General features: G+C 37.5%; 1 protein-coding gene across 2 annotated transcripts; it reads right to left on the bottom strand.

Annotated features, from left to right (window-relative positions):
- Nucleotides 1-17: 17 nt before the first annotated feature.
- DPM1 (dolichyl-phosphate mannosyltransferase subunit 1, catalytic) lies at nucleotides 18-21,048 on the bottom strand. 2 transcript variants are annotated; one of them, XM_026014666.2, is made up of 9 exons: nucleotides 20,779-21,048; nucleotides 17,511-17,610; nucleotides 11,987-12,020; nucleotides 10,378-10,454; nucleotides 10,268-10,293; nucleotides 7,852-7,947; nucleotides 4,708-4,776; nucleotides 2,784-2,898; nucleotides 18-1,886 (listed from the first exon to the last, which is right to left on the bottom strand). In XM_026014666.2, the coding sequence occupies exons 1-9, from the start codon at nucleotides 20,937-20,939 to the stop codon at nucleotides 1,782-1,784; spliced, it is 783 nt and encodes a 260-aa protein (XP_025870451.2). In that variant the 5' UTR covers nucleotides 20,940-21,048; the 3' UTR covers nucleotides 18-1,781. The 2 variants fall into 2 exon arrangements, 1 of the variants encoding a protein (XP_025870451.2); XR_011996864.1 differs by lacking the exon at nucleotides 10,268-10,293 and having other exon boundaries at nucleotides 20,779-20,969.
- Between the last annotated feature and the right edge of the window lie 143 nt (nucleotides 21,049-21,191).

Genomic DNA, 21,191 nt, shown 5'->3' with positions numbered 1-21,191 from the left:
ACAGGCAAAATCTACTATGAAATCAGCAAAACCATTTATCTCAAGTTTAGTTTTCCTTAGGTATAGAGTTCATACAGTGATAATACAAAGGGAAAACATCTGGATTTTATCCTTGGACTAATTTACAAAGTAAAAAGAGATGCTAGGTTCACATATAAATGTTTGAGATTTTAGTGTTTAAATCATCAGATGTCTTACAGAAATGCATCTAAATAGTCCAGATTCTTTTCTAAATAACTTCTACATGATAAAAGTCTTCACTGCTTAAATACTTTCTTTACTATAAATTCTAGTAGTGACAGTGTTGTGACTATGGGAGTAAGATTAAAAGATTAAAAAGGCATAAGATAGCTATCTACTCTAGTGAGGTCTGAGAAGGCAATAATTTATAATGAGTTCTCTGAGGTAGTTAATCTCTGCTCCATATACTTGACAATAAAATCTTTGGGTTTAGATGAAAAAGAGGAGAATCTTAACACTCAACAGAAAAGAGTATTGTATTTCTATTACATTAGGTTAATTCTACATTAAACAGTGATGAATTTTCTAGTTATTAATGATGAGAGATGTCACTTCCCCAAGGAAGGTGGGCCCCTGGTGTGCTGGATAGCTAAACAGCTCTTTGTAAAAGGGACATAGAATAGTAGAGGCCCTTTTGGAATGTGTCCCATGGATTCAACTATGGGAGTAGGTAATGTTCAAAATGACACCAAAGGTTTTATAGTCTGATATTAATTTCTGATTACGATCTGTTAGAAATGCAATTGAAAAATCAGACTTTAAATTTCTTTAGCAGTCAAATTAAGCCAGGAAAATGTAATTAGGAATACTGTTCAATAAATATGCTTATTAAATAACTTAGAGATGTCTCTTCCTTGCAAAGGAACGTCAACCTGCTCTTAAGCTTATTTGCTCAAAGTATGCCTTCCCACAAATTTAAAAGATACCATGTGTTCCCTAAGCTATGCTACAGTTAAAATTTTTTTTTGAAACATTTAGCTTAGAGAAGGTAGATAAACAGAACATGTGTGCTGGCTTTAATGAACAACTTAACAGTGCACTCACTGGTGGAACACTTAAAGCTTAGTAAGATGTTTAAAAATACTATAGCAGCTAAGTATTGAAGTCATCAAGACTACTGATGCCTCAATGTCATCAATATTTTTTCCTACTGATAGAAGGTACTGCTGAAGATAGAAAAAAAAGTAGCTATGCAATCAACGGATGTCAAGTTTCCAATTCACAATATGTATTTTAAATAAGCTTGCTTTGACAGATGAAATTGTGGCCTAAACATATTGTTTTATCTAGTTTAAGAAATTTGAGATACATTTTTAAAGAAAGGGCAGAGGGGTCTACTTCTTCATATATACAGAAACAGCCATATATATTTCATGAATATAATTAACATTCTTCTTACTTCTGGTATCTATTACAATGAGCTATGAATCCAGTTTTTTAATATACTTCAAAGTCTTTACCATGTAAGAAATTCTGCGCTCACATACTCTAATGAAAGCTCAGTATTTTCTGAAAAACCCAATACATTTATTTACAAGTCTTAATAATACAGCAAAATGTAAATGAAAATTGAAAACACTGCTCACTTTTCTAATTTAATTTGACATATAAAATGGAGTTTCCTCAGAAAAAAAGATTCGTATGAAATTTACCTTACCTTATGATTTATGCTCTAAGAGTACATTTTATAAAAATCAGCAACCAGGCTTCTTTTATGTTTAAATGAACTCAACATGATAAGTATAATGAATAACTTTCTTTTATGTAGTAGCAAAGAGAGTCAATAATCCTTTCAAGAAAGAGACTATTTCATTTCCTCCCAACTTGGATTCACCATAAACTCGATCCACAAATGATATTGGAACCTAGTAAAAAAAATATATATATATATACGTTAAGTCAGTCTTCAAAAATACAAGAAAGCACAGCATGCATACGACAATACAATACAAATAAGATTTGTCTTATGATAGTAAGTCCTTCAAGTTGGTTCAGAATTACATGATTCTTACAGCAAACTGTACCTCCAAATCTTTAAACATTTCATTACCTAAAAATAAGTCTTATGAACCAAATCTACACCCATATGAAAAGCAATGATCCTGAATATTAAGCTGTTGACAAAGTTTTAACCTGTATTTTGAGAAAAAATTATACTCCAAAAGTAAAATGGCCTTTCACTTAATTTTTTCAGTAGTCCATTAAATCTGTCACTATGTTTTAGTGTTAAGTTACAAATCTTAACACTTCCACAGGAGACATATGACATTCTAGTTATTTTCTTGCTATGAGTAAGGCATCAGGGTTAAAGGAGGAGAGCCTTTCCTAAGAGCTCACTAGCTAGCTGGAAATATTACTGACCACTTCCTGTCCCCATAATTCCTGTCCTCTTCATTTACTCATAGAAAATGGCAAATGGATTCATGATTTGAGTGGCTCCTGGCTATGGGAAAAAGAAAAGGAGCAAACACATTCATCCCACAATGCTGAGTGGTCAGAAGAAAGGGCAAGCAAGATGCAGAAGGTACCAGCAACTTTTAGTTCTTTAAAAGGGAATGGTGCCTTCTTATTAATGTTTTAAATCTCGGTAGGTCAAATGTACTTAATTTGAAAGTGACTTTTCACCCTTTGGTGCATGGATATTCTAAACAACTGGAACACTTCATATATTTAATAGTCATGCAAGTTAAACTTTTTACTAGAAGTCTAAACCTGTTTCTTTATTAGGAATACAACATACTATTTACCATCAGTTTGCCTACCTCGCCAATAGTATAATTCAACTGTCTTGCCCGAACAATCATCTCCATCTGGAAGACGTAGCCTTTAGAAACACATTTTTCTATCAATTTCTGTAGAACTTCTTTTCGATATAACCTGTGAGAAATTAAAATATACGTGAACACCTAGATATATACTTGTTTATAGGTATCTTGACTTTTTGAAAGTTCACTGGTTATTTATAAACCTAAAACTTTCATTAGTCATTTGTATATAGAAAAACTGTCACGGCTTATGATTATGATACATTTGTCCTGAACCGGAACAGTCATGAAATATTTAGTAAATAATTTAGAATAATTTTGAAAATGAATTTTTAGTATCTTTTAGGAAATTTTTTTTCTACCATACTACCAGAAATTGTAAAAATACAGTAAAGTGAATAATTTGAAGCAGAACCACCCACTGGTTTTAGCTTTAAATTTTAAAATTTATTTTTAAAGTTGACTGAAGAAAACCGGTTTCAAATATTGTAACAATAGAGTTGATAGATGATGATTAATCAACAATATAAAGGAGATGACAAGAGCAAACCCAGTAATTAACAGGTGTTTCCACATAAATGTCTGAGCAGTTTCTATTTCCCAAGATCTACTCAATAAATTAACCTGGGATAAACAAAGTCCCTTTAGGGGACTTAATAACAGGGAGCTCCTGAAGAAAGTGACTGGGTTCACCCACAGGACTTCCCAGCTGCTCTCTCTTTGTAAATCTGATGGGCTATGTTTGGCCTGCAGCCCATCTAAAGTGGGGCGGCACATCTGCCCATGACAGGTGTCTAACTGTGACCTCAAATGGTAACAGCTGTATCCTCCCAGGATTGCCTCAATCCTGCAATGCCTAGGTTCCTATCTTTTTTTTTTTTTTTTAAGATTTATTTAATTTATTTATTTGAGAGAGAGAGAGAGAGAGGGGCAGAGACACAGGCAGAGGGAGAAGCAGGCTCGATGCAGGGAGCCCGACGCAGGACTCAATCCCAAGACTCCAGGATCACGCCCTGGGCCAAGGGCAGGCGCTAAACCACTGAGCCACCCAGGGATTCCCCCTAGGTTCCTATCTTAACCTAGTCAATTTTAACAAAGGACAAAAGAATTAACATTACTTAATGGAAAAAAGCAAATGCCAAGTAATATAAATTATCAACTAATGCATGAAGTTTGGACAGGCAACATACAGTTTCAGAGATAAATTACCCTCCCCCCAACCTGGAAGGAGGCTTTGTTCCAATTAAACAAGAATTTCTTTTTAAAATTAAAAACATATAGAGGAGTATCCGGGTGGCTCAGTGGTTGAGTGTCTGCCTTTGGCTCAGGTCGTGATCCCAGGGTCCTGGGACTGAGTCTCACATCGGGCTCCCCACAGGGAGCCTGCTTCTCCCTCAGCCTACATATTTGCCTTTCTGTGTCTCTCCTGAATAAATAAATAAAATCTTAAAAAACAAAAAACATTTGGAGATCAAGGTAACTGAAAACACCCAAAACATTAACATTTTAAACTCTGCGGACAGTGCTATAAATATTCATAGAAATTGCAGAAAATTGCTGGAAGAGGTGCTGTTGTTTGGAGCATATTACCAGTGATAGCAATGTTCTGAATAAGCAATGGGTAGCCACCTTGGTTCCCTGGGTCCCCTGCTAAGGGCTGAGCACCAATGTGAATGTTAACAAGCATACTAACCTAAGCCCTGTCTTTGATGCTCTTTAGAAAGTACATTTTTCCTTAAGAAGATGCTCAGTCCTCATTAGCAACTTTTAAGGAACTTCAGTCTGCCTTTTTCTGTGTGTTCCAAAACAAAAATAGGGTAGAAATGAAAAGCGTTTCTAAAAATAAGCCATTGTATATGAAGAAATTTAGGCAAGAAGTTGGAAATAATAGAAAATATAAAACCACAAATTTTTACTGTACCTGAAGCTTCCTGTTAAATCAGATGCTCCTGGTCTGAGCAAAATCTGAGTTAAAAAATTGGCCCCGCGGCTGTTTTAAATAAAACAATTAGATTTTCTTTATGAAATAATTTTCGAAACAAAGAGAAACACGTTGAAGATCAAAGTGCTAAAACTGCTACACTAATTCATACATGCAACACTATTTCACAAAAATGTCAATTTTATAGAAGACAAAGTTTAGTCAGTAAAAGATCTGATATTCTTATTTTTGAGAAAATAGGGACTCTTATCCTTTGGACTTTAGAGAGCACCTATAAAACAATCATTCTTTTAAGCTTTAGGTAAGAAAGATAACAGATTTTTAATTCAACTTGAATGTTTGCCAACAGTCCTCATTTAGAATTATGAACATCTCTCAGACAGCAAAAGGGATCAGGGATTTGGAGTCTCCTTTTCAGATTCTAATAAGCACAAAGGATCATGGGTTTCAATCAGGCAACAGGTCAGTCTGCATAAAAATGGCACTTTTTTAAAAAAAAAGAAGGTATGTAAGTCGAAAGGGTTTTGGTTTCTGGCACTCTCTGGAAATTGAACAAAGGTTCATTCTGAGACTGTTTCAGTCTACTTGGGCCACTATAACAAAATACTAGAGACTGGGTAGCTAACACAACAGATATTTCTTTCTCTCAGTCCTGAGGGCTAGGAAGTCCAAGATGAAGGTGTAGCTGACCTGGTTTCTGGTGAAAACCCTCTTCCTGGCTTACAGAGGCTGCCCTCCCCGCAATGTGCTCACAGTGGGGAGGAGGGCAACAGAAGCCAAGCTCTCTGGTCTCTTCTTGAAAGGGCAATAATCCCACTATGAGTGCCCCACGGTCACTAAATTTAATTACTTCCCAAAGACCCCACCCTCAAATACCAACACTTTGAAGGTAAAGTATTTTAACACATACATTTTAGAAGACATCCAGTCTATAACAATGACAGCATATGTACTTCAAACACAACTAAGTATCAATTTCAAGCTATTACTAATAGCTATTATTAACCTTTCAAAAAGATCTGAAATACTCTTGGAAAAAGTGACTTTCGTATTACAGGTATTTTAGTGAGCTCTAATTCAGAAAAAAAAGTTTTCTGGGGCAGACTGGAAAGAAGAGCTTCTCTCCAAAGCCTAGGTAACTACCAATGGCCTCCCTAGTTAAGATTATTTCTATACAGATAACATGGTTAGGGATATAGCTGAGATAATGGCTAACAAAAACATTTTCCCTTTCAAGTTGCTTCCAATAACAATAATTCTAGGATACAGCTTACCCCTCAAAATGGGTTTAGTCAAAGGAAAGTGAGCATATGTGTATATAGGTGTACGTATACATATATATTTGTACCTCTATCAAGTGAATGTATTTTTAAATTGGGGTTTTTAACATTAAAATGCAGCAAGAGTCAAACAGGCTTGGATTCAAATTCTAGTCTATACAAATGAGTTTGTGGGCAAGCAATTACATAATCTTTCTCAGGAGTATATACTCTAAGTCAGAGTAGACATTAACAACTAATGACAAACGCTACTCAATACAACTAAAAATTGTAAAGGGTCTCTGACTGGGACTCCCTAATTTTAAATAAGAGCTGCAATGACCAAATTCAGAGGGCCTGAGAGATCACTCACTTGTTGGCCTCAACATTGGCTGCACAACAAACAAAATCATACAGAGAGCCTGTGAAAAATACTGTTTTGCCCCACCCATGGAGATCCATTCACACAGTGTGTGAATGAAAATGGGACAGATCCAGTCTACAGTGTGTGCATGAGAATGGGAAAATGACAAGGAACAGTCGTGTATGACTTTCTCTCTATGTGATTCCAATATTCAGCAGGATTAAAAACCACTGTTTTATCCAACCCCTTCATTTCACTGAAGATTGAGACTCTTACAGGTCTTAAAAGACTTGCCCAAGGTTCCACAGTTAAAACAGTCAGAACTGAGATTAACAGGATCTTCAATAAGAATGAAAAGAGTAATAAAAAGCACTAATACTAGTAAGAATACATATAAAGGTATGCTGTCATATATTAGGTAGTAAGCGACATAGATCCCTATGTCTAATATATATATAGGCTATAGGCTAAAATAGATCTCATCTTCCCAACAACTACAAAAAGGTGCTATAGGTTAAATATGGTCAGAAATTCTTTGTGGGTCTTTCAATTCTCCTTTCCCCATCCCTTGATTATGGGCTTGCCTTGGCCAAAACAATAATACTGTTAGCCCTGGAGCCTAAGACTCAAGAGGTCTTGCTGCTGCAGCCTTGGTACTCTTAGATGCTGCCCTTAGGATGCCATGTAAAGAAGCTGGTCTAGCTTTCCAGAAGGTGCAAGAGAACTGAGATGCCCCAGACAACAACCAGCTCCAACTACTAGATATGTGAATGAGGACATTTTGAATCTTCCAGCTCAGCTGACCCTCCAGCTGAAGAAGCTGCATGGACGAGCCCAGGTGAAACCCGCAGAGCCACTAGCCAAGCCACAGACTTGAGAGAAATAATACTTGTTTTAAGTCACTAAACTTTAACATAGTTTGTAATATAATAATAGAAACTGAAACTGTTTTCTGTTTCCATTTTCATTTTATGTTGAGGGAAATAAAGCCAGAAAAGGTACAATATATTATGCTAGGTGACACAGGAATTAAATGACAGTCAGGATTTTAATCCAGGTCTAACCTCGAAGCCTCCCTACTTTATGCTGCTTAGTGAAAGTTGAAATCATAAAGTGTCTCATTTATAAATGATTATACACACACACACACACACAATGTGTGCACATAAATATAAAAAAGACCACTTATTTAGTCTGAAAATACAAATAGGTTCACTTAAAGCTGAAGATCCAGTAAAATTAATTTTGCTTAATTAGTCCATTTCTAACAAAGGTTCAAAGATTTATGCTGATTTTTCCTTAGTGAAAAATATCCAATATAAAATACTTGAATCATGGGGAAAATTGTACATAAGGAGCTATCTGGGAGTCCATATTGGAAGTTTACTATCTGATCTCAGAAATCCCAAGGGAGCATGGTAATGTAATTCAAATGCCCATCAAAAACGAATTTCCAATAGTTACAATAAAAACTATAGAAACCGCAGCATGTGTATATACCTGATTATTTTTCTTTTCAAATCCCAGCCGTATACACCTCCATTTCCTTTGTAGCGAGTTCCAGAGACAATGTCAAAATTACCCTCCTTCTGCTTCCTGTTGAAAAAAAATAAATTAGCTGTCAATTAGAAAAAGCTATTGACCTTTCAATAGTTATTTTCTTGAGCTACACAAGAAGAACTTTTAAGATTTGCCAAGAAAAACAATGCCAAGAAAACAGATGAACTATATCACCGAAAAATCTTTCAAAGTAAGATTTTCAAACCTGTTTTCCTTTATTAATTCCTAAAACTAAAAAACAGTCGTATTTGCTGATTGCACCATGTGAAACCATCCTAAAACGTAATCCCCCTCCATTCTGTTCTTGGCCCCATTAAGTAAACAGTGCTAAAACAGCCTGGTAACTCGCCATACCTTTCCCCTTCCAGAGAAATGAAGACACATATAAACCCCAGGGATTCTGGATGTTTAACAAAACTGGAACCCCAAAAGGTACATTTCTACCTTTTGTCAGTTAACAATATACATAATGGAATCATGGATATCCTATAGGTCCACAAAGACATTCTTTCTAATAGCTGTAAAAATATCCCAGAGAACACTGGACCCATATACTTGTATGGTTGTTTTCATGGTGGGTCTCCTCACCCCCCAATACCACAACCACAATGAATAGCGTGTGGCAACATTCTTACAAATATTTATCCTGGTGCTTATACAACCCAAAGTGGAAACAAATGTTCCAAATATTTTGAACAGTTATCACCAGAAATTACTTTCCAAAAAGGTTGTAGCAACTCATGCTTCCTCCAGCAATAGTTGTGTGTGTCCATTTCCTGCCATTTTATCTATGCTAGATGCGCTGCTCTTTAAGTTTGTAATTATGATAAACTAACAGGTTATAAAATACAGCCACAGTTATCTCGCTTCGTGTTTCCCTGACAACATCCCAGGGTGTCTTCCCTTAGGTTTATTAGCCATTGGTCTTTCTTCTACATATGGCCTCTTTGTATCTTCCACACATTTTCTATTCCCCTGGTTCCATTTCCTTCTCAGGTCAAAGGGGCTCTTGGGAATTAGATTATACAGGCAGAGAAGATGTCTCTGAGGTGACTTTATGCAGAGATCAAAGGATGAGAAGTAGCTGGCTATTAAGGAGCAGGGTAAGGGTATTTTATTTATTTATTATTTTTAAAAGATTTATTTATTTGTTCATGATAGACATAGAGGTGGGGGGAGGGAGAGGGAGAGAGAGAGAGAGAGAGAGAGAGAGAGAGAGAGAGAGAGAGAGAGGCAGAGACAGGCAGAGGGAGAAGCAGGCTTCACGCTGGGAGCCTGACGCGGGACTCAATCCCGGGAGCCCAGGATCATGCCCTGGGCCAAAGGCAGGCGCTAAAACCTCTGAGCCACCCAGGGATCCCAGGGTAAGAGCATTTTAAGGCAAAAAAACATAGCACCCTGTGTGACACAGCAATGGAAGGAGTATGCCTGAAGCAGCGAGTGGAGGGGAAGAGCACAATGATGAGCTCAGAAAGGGAGGCAAGGGCCAGATTACATAGCGGTTTAATGGGCAAGGAAAAGAATGAGTTTCTTCCCATCTGTTAATGAGATCTTGCTGAAGTAATTGAAATAAGAGAGTAACATTACCTAATTGTTTTAGTATATTTAGTTCAATATAGAACAGTTTCTAAATTCTTATTCTGAGTGGTTTCAAGTTGTCTTGGATTTTCTAATACAACTATATTGCTTGCAAAATACAATTTTGTATGCTTTATTAAGGTTTACACTAAATTCTTGTTCTCACATCACTTAAAATGTCTACATAATATATAATGACAGCTGGTATGTCTACCTTGATGCGTTTATTAACGATTCAACATTTCATCGTTTAGTAAGATGGCTGTTAGGACTGGGCTGTCTTTATCAAATTGAGGTGGTTTCCTTTTATTTCTATTTTCAAGGTTTTATTAGAAGTGGCAAGTACAATTATTGAATTACCTTTTAATATCTATAGACTTAACCACACTGCTTTGTTAATGTGACAAATAAGTTATATGGATGAATTCTTAATGATGAACCATTCTGGCATTCTTGGAATAAACCCTATTTGTTCATGGTGTTTTACCGTTATGATACAGGGCTAAATTTCCCTTAATAGGGAAGTCACCTGCCATCTTTTCCTGTAGTCTGGGAGAATTTAGATTAGATAATAAAGGAATTATCTATTGACTATCCCGAAAATATTTCATTTAGTCACATATCTCTAGTTATGAGCCTCAGATCTACATGTTGGTTTCATTTCCGACAGCAAACTTAAAATAGCATGTGCATTTTTAATTAGTAAAAAATGAAAATAAGTCCCAAATTAACATAAATGATTTGAATTATAATTCTTTCAAATATTAAAAATACCTACCTAATGAATTCAGGAATAAATTTTGGCTGAAATTTAGAAAAAATAAACATTAGATGAGTAAAGCAGGCTTAGACTATCATGAATAACTAATAAAGAAAGATACCACTTACATGATGTGAGAGATCAGCATCCATAATAATTACGTAGTTTCCTGTGGCATGTTTCATTCCGTGAATATACGCAGTTCCTAAAAATGAATATATTAAAGAAAACTGTCAGAAATGCTTAAATATATACCTGAACAGGGAAGAAATTAAGCATCTGAAAAGCATCATTAGTTCCTTAAAGGCGATACTAAACTATAATTAAATCTTTATTTATTCTCTATTAAATACACTTCTCTGTTCCATTCTTTCATCTCCAACCTCACCTTAGTCCCAAGCATCACCTTCTGATGCTTGGATGCCCAGCCAACAAGTATTTCCCTGCTTCTGCTTTTCCCATCACTCTTGGCCGATTTCCACAAAAGCTACCCACTGAGTGTCACTAGAGCCCTGGCCTGGTATTTGGGGTCAAAGGCGCAGCCTGCAATTACTTAGCCACCTCCTTGCCTAAAAGTTCCCCAGGGACCTGGCAGATAAGGATAAGTGGGGATTTGGGGCTTCCTGCATTCTCTAGTTCCAAACCACCACAGTATCTTATAACAAGGCTGAACTCTTCTAATTTCTTTTGGAAAAAGCGAGGATCACAGCTTTTTGGATTTCCACTGACTGGTCAGGAATTCTTGGTTGCTTTCATGGCAGGTCCCAGATAATTTCAATCTCAAAGAACCTCTGGGTTCAGATATTCAGAACACTTGATGATACATGAGAACTGATGGTCTTCAAGACAGCAAATACTCAATTTTTAAGAACTGTGCTTCCAATTTTTCAGTGAAATTATACCACTTCTCAACATAAGTAACTGTAACCAACAACAGAAATCAAGGCACTGACATATTCATCTCAGAATGACTTAGTTCATCTGAGACTTTCTATAACCCTGTTTAAAAACTAGAAAAGTTTTTAAAAATAAAGAATAACTTTTTGCAACTTATAAAGAAATTTTCAAAGATTAATGGCTAAAGTGGTGTGCTGGTTCAAAACATCTGCACTCAGATACCTTCTCTGGCCCTTCCCTAATCTGCTCTACATTGATGGAAATACAGTTCCCAGGTGGTCTCTTCAATTGGCTCAACTGGATAGTTTTGGGAGGCAGGAGGGGATAGTTTCTAGGAGAGAGAAAAGGAAAAGTGTAAATGTGCCCCCATGCTCCTTACCCTGCCTCCCAGCAATGACTGGATATCCTCCATGGCTCTAGCTCCTGCCAGGGATCCCCCACTTCATCATTGTACCCCCTTCTAAACAGCCTAGGTTCCTGGGCTCCAAAAACACCATCTCTTCCAACTGTTGCTCCATTCTTAGGATGGAAGCAACCTCTGGCTATTACTAGTGAGTAGCCTCACTGTTCCATTTGGCTTCTCAGCATTCCTTCACCTATGTAACCAGATTCTTCGTATTAAATTCCCTGTACTGAAAGACTGACAGTGGTTTCCGTTTTCCCAAGTGGACCTTGACTGATACAGGCAACTCCAGTGAAACTATTTAGATGTCATTAAGATCATTAAAAACCATCACAGGAGGTCACTGTATTTTGGCCTTGTTCCAAATTAGGAAAATACACACTGGAAAATCTTACCAAGGCAAGGAGCAGGTATGAGGGGTAAGAGGTTCTACTTACCTAGGCCTAACTTTTTCTCCCGTGGTCTCAGAAGCTGCAAGAATAAGAAATGGCATTTTAACACAAATACTAAAACAAAAAAACCCAAGAAAACAACAAAAAAAACTTTATTATAGGTGTTTATTCCTTTAAATTAAAATATAGGTGCATTTATTAGACCTTACAGCCAAGTATGCTTAACATTTTTTGCCAAAGCAAAAAAATGTTTAGTAACAAATCAAATAGTTTAACAGCTTGGAAAAACAACATTCTTTCACTTTAATCCTGCAGGTCATATGCTGAACATTTTTTCTGGAGCTATCCACCAGAAAATAGTATATAAACAATGTTATGTCTATTACTTGATTTATCATTTTGAATATCTGTTGATTCTTTCCCCCAAGAAAACCAAGGATTTAACTCATTTGTTCTTTTTTTTTTCTTTTAGATTTTATTTATTTATTCATGAGAGAGGCAGAGGGAGAAGCAGGCTTCATGCAGGGAGCCTGATGTGGGACTCATTCTGGAACCCCGGGATCACGCCCCGAGCCAAAGGCCGACACTCAACCACTGAGCCACCCAGGCATCCCGTTAACTCATTTATCCTATAACTTCTTGGAGTACTTGATAGCTACGTTTGTTTTCTCAATTCCTGTTGTGATTTTATTTATTTATGTTGATTTCTTTTTTCTTTGGCTTAAGGTTACAAGGCAGACAATATATGGTCATTATTTAATGGTAGTCAGGTTGGTTCCAGGTATTTGCTATTACAAATATTGCTATAGGGCAGCCCGGGTGGCTCAGTGGTTTAGCACCGCCTTCAGCCCAGGGCCTGATCCTGGAGACCCGGGATGGAGTCCCACGTCGGGCTTCCTGCATGGAGCCTGCTTCTCCCTCTGCCTGTGTCTCTGCCTCTCTCTCTCTCTCTCTCTCTCTCTCTGTGTGTGTCTCTCATGAATAAATAAATTAAAAAAAACAAAAACAAAAACAAATATTGCTATAATAAAGATACTTGTACATATATCCTTTTGCAGAAATCCTGTTATTTCTGTAATTGGCATGATAAAAGCGGAATCACTGGATGCAAGAGTATGCACACTTATTTCTTTGAATTCCTATTATGATTTTAAATGGCTGCCATCACTGCATCAACTTATCCTGACTTTATGCTTGGAGACCTCATTACATTCTCTACTGGCTCAATGACATGACTTTAAGAATTAAATGCCCAAAAAGAAAACTAAAATTTTTCTTTTCTTACTGTTTGTCAATCACTTACTCTATTATTATTATTATTATTATTATTATTATTATTATTTTGCTTCATATATAAATCTTGACTTACTTGTTTAGCTTTTTTCTTTTGTCTGGAAATTTATGAAAAAGTAGAATGCTAAGATTTTGACTCTAAGTTTCTGAGGTACGGGGCTCAAACAAACTCACTCCCGAGCCTATCTTGTCCCCTTCTGCGTATGCCAGGGTATAAGAGGGCTACCTCAGACTGCAAATCTCTAAACAAAGTATTTTCTGTTCAATTCAACCAGTTAATTTCTTTTTTTTAACTTCATGCAAACTCCTGTAGGTCTTGGGGAGGAACGCAGATAAAATACACTCCTGCTCAATTAGCTCTTATATAGAAAACTAGACATTCAGTGAACAAAATAAAAAAAGTTATGTTAGGTTTTGATTTTGATTGATAGTTACTGACAAAATATTGACCTGGTATCTGCCTTGAAAAAAACAAATCCATTAAAGTTCACCTTAGATTTTCTATAATCCTTTTCTTAGATTTTTCCTACTAGAAAAATTTTTTCTCAAGTTTTTTTTTTTTTAAATTAATTTTTATTGGTGTTCAATTTACCAACATACAGAAAAACACCCAGTGCTCATCCCGTCAAGTGTCCGCCTCTCAAGTTTTTATAAAATATAAATCATGTTGTATATGATAGAGTATTATGGAAGAGTTAAAAGAATGAGATAATTTAGTGATAAAAAATCTTGGGATCCCTGGGTGGCGCAGCGGTTTGGCGTCTGCCTTTGGCCCAGGGCGCAATCCTGGAGACCCGGGATCAAATCCCACGTTGGGCTCCCGGTGCATGGAGCCTGCTTCTCCCTCTGCCTGTGTCTCTGCCTCTCTCTCTCTCTCTGTGTGACTATCATAAATAAATTAAAAAAAAAAAAATCTCTCAGCTACAATTAAAAATCAACAGAATGATAGAGGCAGATTGCATTTATATTTAAAAACAAAAAACACTACATTGCCTAGTTCTACAAATGGAGACACACATACATACATGCACAAAGGTTTGAGGCAACCCACACCAACTTGCTGACTGGGGTCTCCCCTGGAGAAGGGGCTAGGAGGTAGATCACAAAAATGCTCATCAAAGGCAACTTCAGTTCTATCAGTAACTTTTTCATTTTATAACAAGAATGTAGTTTTCCATTTATTATGCAATAAAAAGTTCCCATTGTTTCACTGCTTTACTTTCCAATCCTTAGTTTCATCCCCTCCCTTTTCCACCCCTTCAGGTTAATGAGGACGGCATAAAGTAGTGAAATGCACCATAAGGAGAACCATTGTGAGCTCACGGAAAGTATGCACAAGACATACTTTGAAGAATGCTTACCACAACTGCTTATGAAATACTTCATGTGATGCTATAATTTGTTTAACAAAAAAATTATTTTGTATAAAATTCTTGTCATAAAAAATCTTGATGACACTTTAGAAAACCTAGGATCACACAATATTTGAGTGGACCACACTCTCAAATTCAAAAAGTTGAAATAAAGAAGAATGAAAAGAAAAACAAATCTTCAGCTAAGAAAGGCTGTTTTTGTACATTAAGGTACTGATCTTTCTGTTAGATAATATTTTGGTACTTAGGGATAAACAACAGAAATCAATCTTTCAATCCCGCAGTTGTATTAGACATTTTAAATTAATGAACATATATTTTGTTAAAATAACAATTTGTAAAAATACTAAACTATGAAATAACATAGGTGACTTAAATTAATCTCAAGTTGGAGGCTGAAACAGATGACCTAAATCAAATGTAACAGATGCGCTCAACAAGGAAAGGCTGAAGCCTAATCTCAGACCCTCCTGCCCAGTAACCCTGGTTAACAATACAGGATATGTACCTTCAATTTTTCTAGGGTCCCATCTTCACGGTTAGCTGTGTAACCTTGGAAAGTGACAAACTCTCATCTCAGTTTAGGTTAAAGGGAAAAAACAACTTTGTTTTCTGAAATATTCATTTTAACCAGTTTGAAAGACTAATGAACAAAGCATCCATGCTGAATATTTTGATATTCTAAGAAATCTTCAATAATTTTTCTCCATCTCCTCTCCCAACTAAACACACACATCACCTAAAAGCAAGTAAGCACCATCCACAGCATGGCTTGATATTGTTGGGGGGAATAATTTTCTAGTTTAAATGATTCAAAAGTCAGTAATAAAATAATGAAGGAACGGGATTTCCCTGGTAATACAGGAAAATCCTAATCCTGATACAATTTTTTTCCTCATTATTTTGAATTTTATGGGGTTGATGGGAAAAATGGAACTTTTTGAGGGCCACATTGTTTTAGAATTTAAAAAGCTCAATTTAGTAGACATACCCTAAGATCAACCAATCAATTACAACTCAAGGCTGAATGAAGTTTCTCTGACAAAAGTATTCAAAATACTGTCAGGTTGATGCTCCCAGATTAAATAACAACATATAACTCAGAGTATTCTACATAATAACAAATGTGATTTAGTCCATTGGTTCACAGTCTCTAAAGAAAAACTGGGGAACTGTTAACCAAAAAATGAACCTGTTACTACTAGAAGGCTGAAAATCTGTCAATTTTTAATCTCCTCCTGTACATCAGGAGATATTCAGACAATTGGAGGTGTGATAGATCTTTGAGTTACCCATGTGTGATATGGAAAGAATAACTAGCATAGAAGAGATTTACCATGTGTATGAGAGTCAACATCTTTCCTTTAAACTGTTCCTACTGACCACCACCTCATCCAACTGAACAAAAATTATTTCACTGTCAGGATTAAGTAAGAACATGTGTACCCAGTGAAAGCTTTTTATAATGCTTAATTGCCTTTTCTTAAAATGCAAATATCAATAAAGGTTCTCCAAGAGATTTTTGCTTATGTCTATACTGATGGTTCTCTTTTGGGAGGAAGGGACAATTTTGCCCAAAAGGGGTCATTTGATGCTACTCAAGAGACATTTTGGTTGCCACCTTGGGGAGAAGGGCTGCTAATGGCATCTAGTGGGTAGAGTCCAGGGATGATTTAAATGTCAATTACAGGGATGCCTGGGTGGCTCAGTGGTTAAATGTCTGCCTTCAGCTCAGAGTGTGATCCTGGGGTCCTGATTGAGTCCCACAGCAGGCTCCTCACAGGGAGCCTACTTCTCCCTTGGCCTGTGTCTCTGCCTTTCTCTCTTTCTCTCATGAATCTCTTTTTAAAAAATAATAAAAAATAAATAAATGTCCTATTACAGCCCCTACCCCCCATCCAAGGCAAAGAATTAGGTCCCAAATGTCAATAGTGCCAAGACTGAAAAACTCTATGTGTAAAATACCCAATGCCTAGAATGTGTTTTCTAATTAAATCTGGACTTAATTGAATGCTTTTGGCCCAAGAATTATCTAAAAGCTGACCTCACAAGTATATTCAAACACTTATAAATACAAACCATTATAAAAATAAACCAGTGATCAAAAACAAAAATTATAAAGCCATTATAAAATGAATTCTACATCTAAGTTACTCCAGTAGAAAAACAACATCCTTTAAAGTACTGTGGGAAAATCTAAAATTTAAGACTTAGAAAGTCAATCCACTCTGGTCAAACTGTTCTACAGATAAAAAGAAAGATGGCAAGTGCTCTGAAAAATAGGAATGCCAAATTCCACATGAAAACAATCACCCTTCCCAGCTAACAAGGTTTTATAGTTCCGAAAAAGGGAGCCAGAAAGATCAAGACATGCATTACTAATTGCAATCTAGTTCAGTAACATTCCTTATCAATTCAGTATCATGCTTTAATTTTGCCCTTCAAGGAAACTTATCTGCAGAGTAAGTTATAAAAAGTTTATTTAAAGGTTGACTTGGGGCACCTGGGTGGCTCAGCAGTTGAGCGTCTGCCTTTGGCTCAGGGTGTGATCCCACAGTACCGGGCTCGAGTCCCACATCCGGCTTCCTGCATGGAGCCTGCTTCTCCCTCTGCCTGTGTCTCTGCCTCTCTCTCTCTGTGTGTCTTTCATGAATAAATAAATAAAATCTTTAAAAACAAAAAAACAAAGGTTGACTACTTTGCTGTAAAATTACTACTGACCCAACAACCAAAGGCATATAAAACTTTAATAAGCACAATGAAAATGCATCTGAATTCCAAGTGTATAAAATGCTTTCTATTGTTTCAGTTTCCAAAAAAAATAGATTGAATTTAAGCATTGTCATTTCTCATCTTTCCCCTAGACAAACACAAGTGATATAAAAAAAATGTTCACGACTTACAATTTTGTCTGACCCATAGATCTTCTCCAGCTGTTCAGCAACGTCCCTTGTTCCATCTGGGCTTCCATCATCTATGATTATAATTTCATAATTGATTCCACTAAAATTAAAAAAAGTGAAAGTTTGTATTGTTTGGAGACAACATTCTCAAATTAAAAAATATTTTTAAATTACTAATTCTTTATTCTTACGAGCATAAGGGGAATTTGTCAGAGTAATCACTAAGGAAAACTTCAATTACCAAATGAAATAAATGTCAAGCATTCAGTATTTCACCTCCAAACTCAGCATGTTGCTGAAAAATGCTATGATGAAGTCCTGAGATATTAAAAAAATTCTCAGAAAATATACTCTTTAGTTTAAAAAATCAGAGCAATTATATATATGATATCACAAAGTTTTACTTACAAACTTTAGAAATAGGATTGTATAACCTTAATATCAAATCTTAGTTATAAAAAATATTTCAAAAGTACATTTAGAAGATATCTCAAGTTGATTGAGCTAAGTGAATATTCTCTTAAACTTAATCCCAAATAGATTTAAATAACATAATGAGGAACAAATATGATTTCATTTCACCCATTAAAAAAAAAACCTCTTTAAAATGGTGACATAGGGATGTCTGGGTGGCTCAGCAGTTGAGCATCTGTCTTTGGCTCAGGTCGTAATCCCAGGGTCTTAGGACAGATTCCTGCATCAGGCTCCTTGCATGGAGCCTGCTTCCCCCTCTGCCTGTGTCTCAGCCTCTCTCTGTCTTTCACGAATAAATAAATAAAATCTTAAAAAAATAAAATGGTGTCAATCTTTTACACCATTATAGCTGTACCCATTATCTCACACTATTAAATACAAAAACACAGAATTACATAAGATTTCAATGTGCTTCAAAATAAACATCTCTCTCTGGGCTTTCCATTCACTTTATGTTATAGTTTCTATTCTAAAAACAAGCTAACACAATTCTTGGTTGTACATGTGATCACTATTTTTTCCCCTACCCTGTTTTAGAAGATTTTTTTTTTTATTACTGTATTGGGAAACTTACGGGGAAACTATAGGAAGCGCGGCAAAACTCCTGCAACACTGTTTCCTCTTGGTCTATACTAAAAACATGTAAGAAAACTGACCAGAAAACACATTCCACAGTTAAATGCTTTAAAAAAGCCCTAACAGGGATCCCTGGGTGGCGCAGCGGTTTGGCGCCTGCCTTTGGCCCAGGGCGCGATCCTGGAGACCCGGGATCGAGTCCCACATCGGGCTCCCGGTGCATGGAGCCTGCTTCTCCCTCTGCCTGTGTCTCTGCCTCTCTCTCTCTGTGACTATAATACATAAATAATAAAAAAAAAAAAAAAAAAAAAAAAAAGCCCTAACAAACTAGGAAGAAAGCTAAACTCAAACCCAGCCTATGGGTTAAGAGTAAATACCAGGACTTCAGTTGCTCGAGGGGCTTTATTTTGGGCAATTGCTTTACAAGCAGAAATATGTAAGATGTTGACTCTAGTTGATATGTTGAAAGAGCTAAATTTCATAAACAAATGAAGTCATTTGTTAGCAAATTATACTTTCTCTCACTTCAAGGTGCCCAGACCACCTGAGGATAAGGTAGTTAAAGGAATTTGACTTCATCTGAAATGAAAATCGTTTCCTTCATTAAACATCTCTGATTAAGGCAAAAAATATGTGAGACTCAGAAGACACACTGAACAAGATTGACGATATGACAATTTCTCTGTGGAAAGTGCTTATAGAAACCAAAATAAAAAGATAATTTAAAAAAGGAGAAAAGGTATGAATTATAAAAAAAAAAAAAACTATGAGGAGCCAGGCACATTGAGATAATTATGCCAATGAAATAATTATAGTCAAAACAGCAATGTTTGGAGAGTAGCATTTCCAAAAACGTTAAGTTTACTAAAGCTCAGGTTGACTGGTTGGTGGGGAAACAGGCACTCTTCCAATGACAGTCCTAAGTCGGTACAACCTTTTTTTGGGGGGGGGGGGGGTAAGCAATTGCATAATAACTGTCAATTTTTTTTTAAGATTTTACTTATTTATTCATGAGAGACACAGGGCGGGGGGAGGGGGGGCAGAGACACAGGCAGAGGGAGAAGCAGGCTCCATGCAGGGAGCCCGGTGTGGGACTCGATCCCAGGTCTTCAGGATCACGCCCTGGGCGGAAGGCAAGTGCTAAACCGCTGAGCCACCCAGGGATCCCAATAACTGTCAATTTTAAGCACATCTGTTGACCCAGCAATTCTATCCTGAAGACTTTATCCCCAGTACACTAGTAAAAGTATGGGTGTTATTTGTTGCAACATTCTTCTAATAAGTAAGCCCCCACTATGTGTTGAGCCCTTATCTAAATGCTGGAAAATACCGTGTGAACAAAGCCCCTGTTTTCATTTGTAAAGCAAACGTCAACAAGGGGAAAACAAAAAAGTCCTAGAAATAATCTGCGTCCAGGGATGACCCGGTTACACTACAACACAGTCATGTGGAATATGGTCTCATTTTCAAAAGTTAATTTCCTAAGTTGGTCCGTGTTGATAATGGAAAGGCCTTCAGAGATCCATCCGTCCCACCCATGATCCCGCTGGTGCAACCCTAAAACAAGTTACTTCTCTACCAATACCAGGATTTTTCTGGGGAAAAAAAAAATTTTTTTTAAAAAAATATATCGTATAACGCTTTCAAATTCAAACTCTAAAAGCTCCAGTTTCTAACGACCGTTATCAGACATCCACGAGTGACCAACGAAGTTGCCCAGCCCAGCAGCAGCAGCAGCAGCAGCAGCAGCTCCCTAACCCACAGAGATCAAACCTCATGCTTACATAAGCACTCGGCACGGGGGCGGGAGTGAGCGTGCTCATTTAGACTCCCGGCTCCTGCCGCATCCTGACCACCTAGAAGTAAAAGAGGGAGGTCAAGCTTTCAACCTCGCTGCAAACCAAAGGGTGCCCAACCCGATCAAAAAAAAAAAAAAAAAAAAAAGGAAAACAAGAGAAAGCACACGGGGGAAGGGGGAGGGGGGACGGGAGTGTACAACAAACGGGGTGTCTCACAACACCCAAGGGCAGGCATGAGACCCCGAGACAACCCCAGAAGCATCCGCGTCTGCTCGCCCCAAGGGTGGCCTCCTCTCCAGGGCTTCCCTCGAGAGCCGAAGGCAGGCCGCGCAGAGCCGCCTCGCGCAGCCAACCGCCGACACCCGGGCCGGCGAAGCCAGCTCATCTCACTCCTCGGGGAGGGAGGCCGGGCACGCTACCTCTCGGAGAAGCTTTTCACCAGCAGCCACACGATGAGCGGTAGGTTCTCGCGCTCGTTGTAGGTAGGCAACAGCACCGAATACTTGTCCTGTCGCGGGGCGCGCCCCTCCGGCTCCCGCCGAGACCTACGAAGGCTACCGCTCGCTTCCTCGGAGGCCATCGCGGAACTGCGCGAGTCGCCGGAAGCGGAATGACGTCAACGCGGCGCGGGAAGGGGACGGGTCGGACCGTACCAAATCCGGAAAGGGGGGGGGGGACGGGCTATGTGTGTGTGTTTAGGGGGAAGGGTTCTAGTTCTCCTAAAGCTCTCTTCGTGGTTCCATTGGAAATATTCAGGAACCGTGAAACATTAATGTTGAATCTGAGCGTTTCTTCGTGAGGTTCATGTCTACTTCTCACTTTCCCCCCAAAC

This window comes from Vulpes vulpes, chromosome 14, assembly GCF_048418805.1.
Source record: "Vulpes vulpes isolate BD-2025 chromosome 14, VulVul3, whole genome shotgun sequence".
Classification (NCBI taxonomy): Eukaryota; Metazoa; Chordata; class Mammalia; order Carnivora; family Canidae; genus Vulpes; species Vulpes vulpes.
Note: the sequence above shows the minus strand (reverse complement) of the source record. Positions and strands in the feature narration are given on the sequence as shown.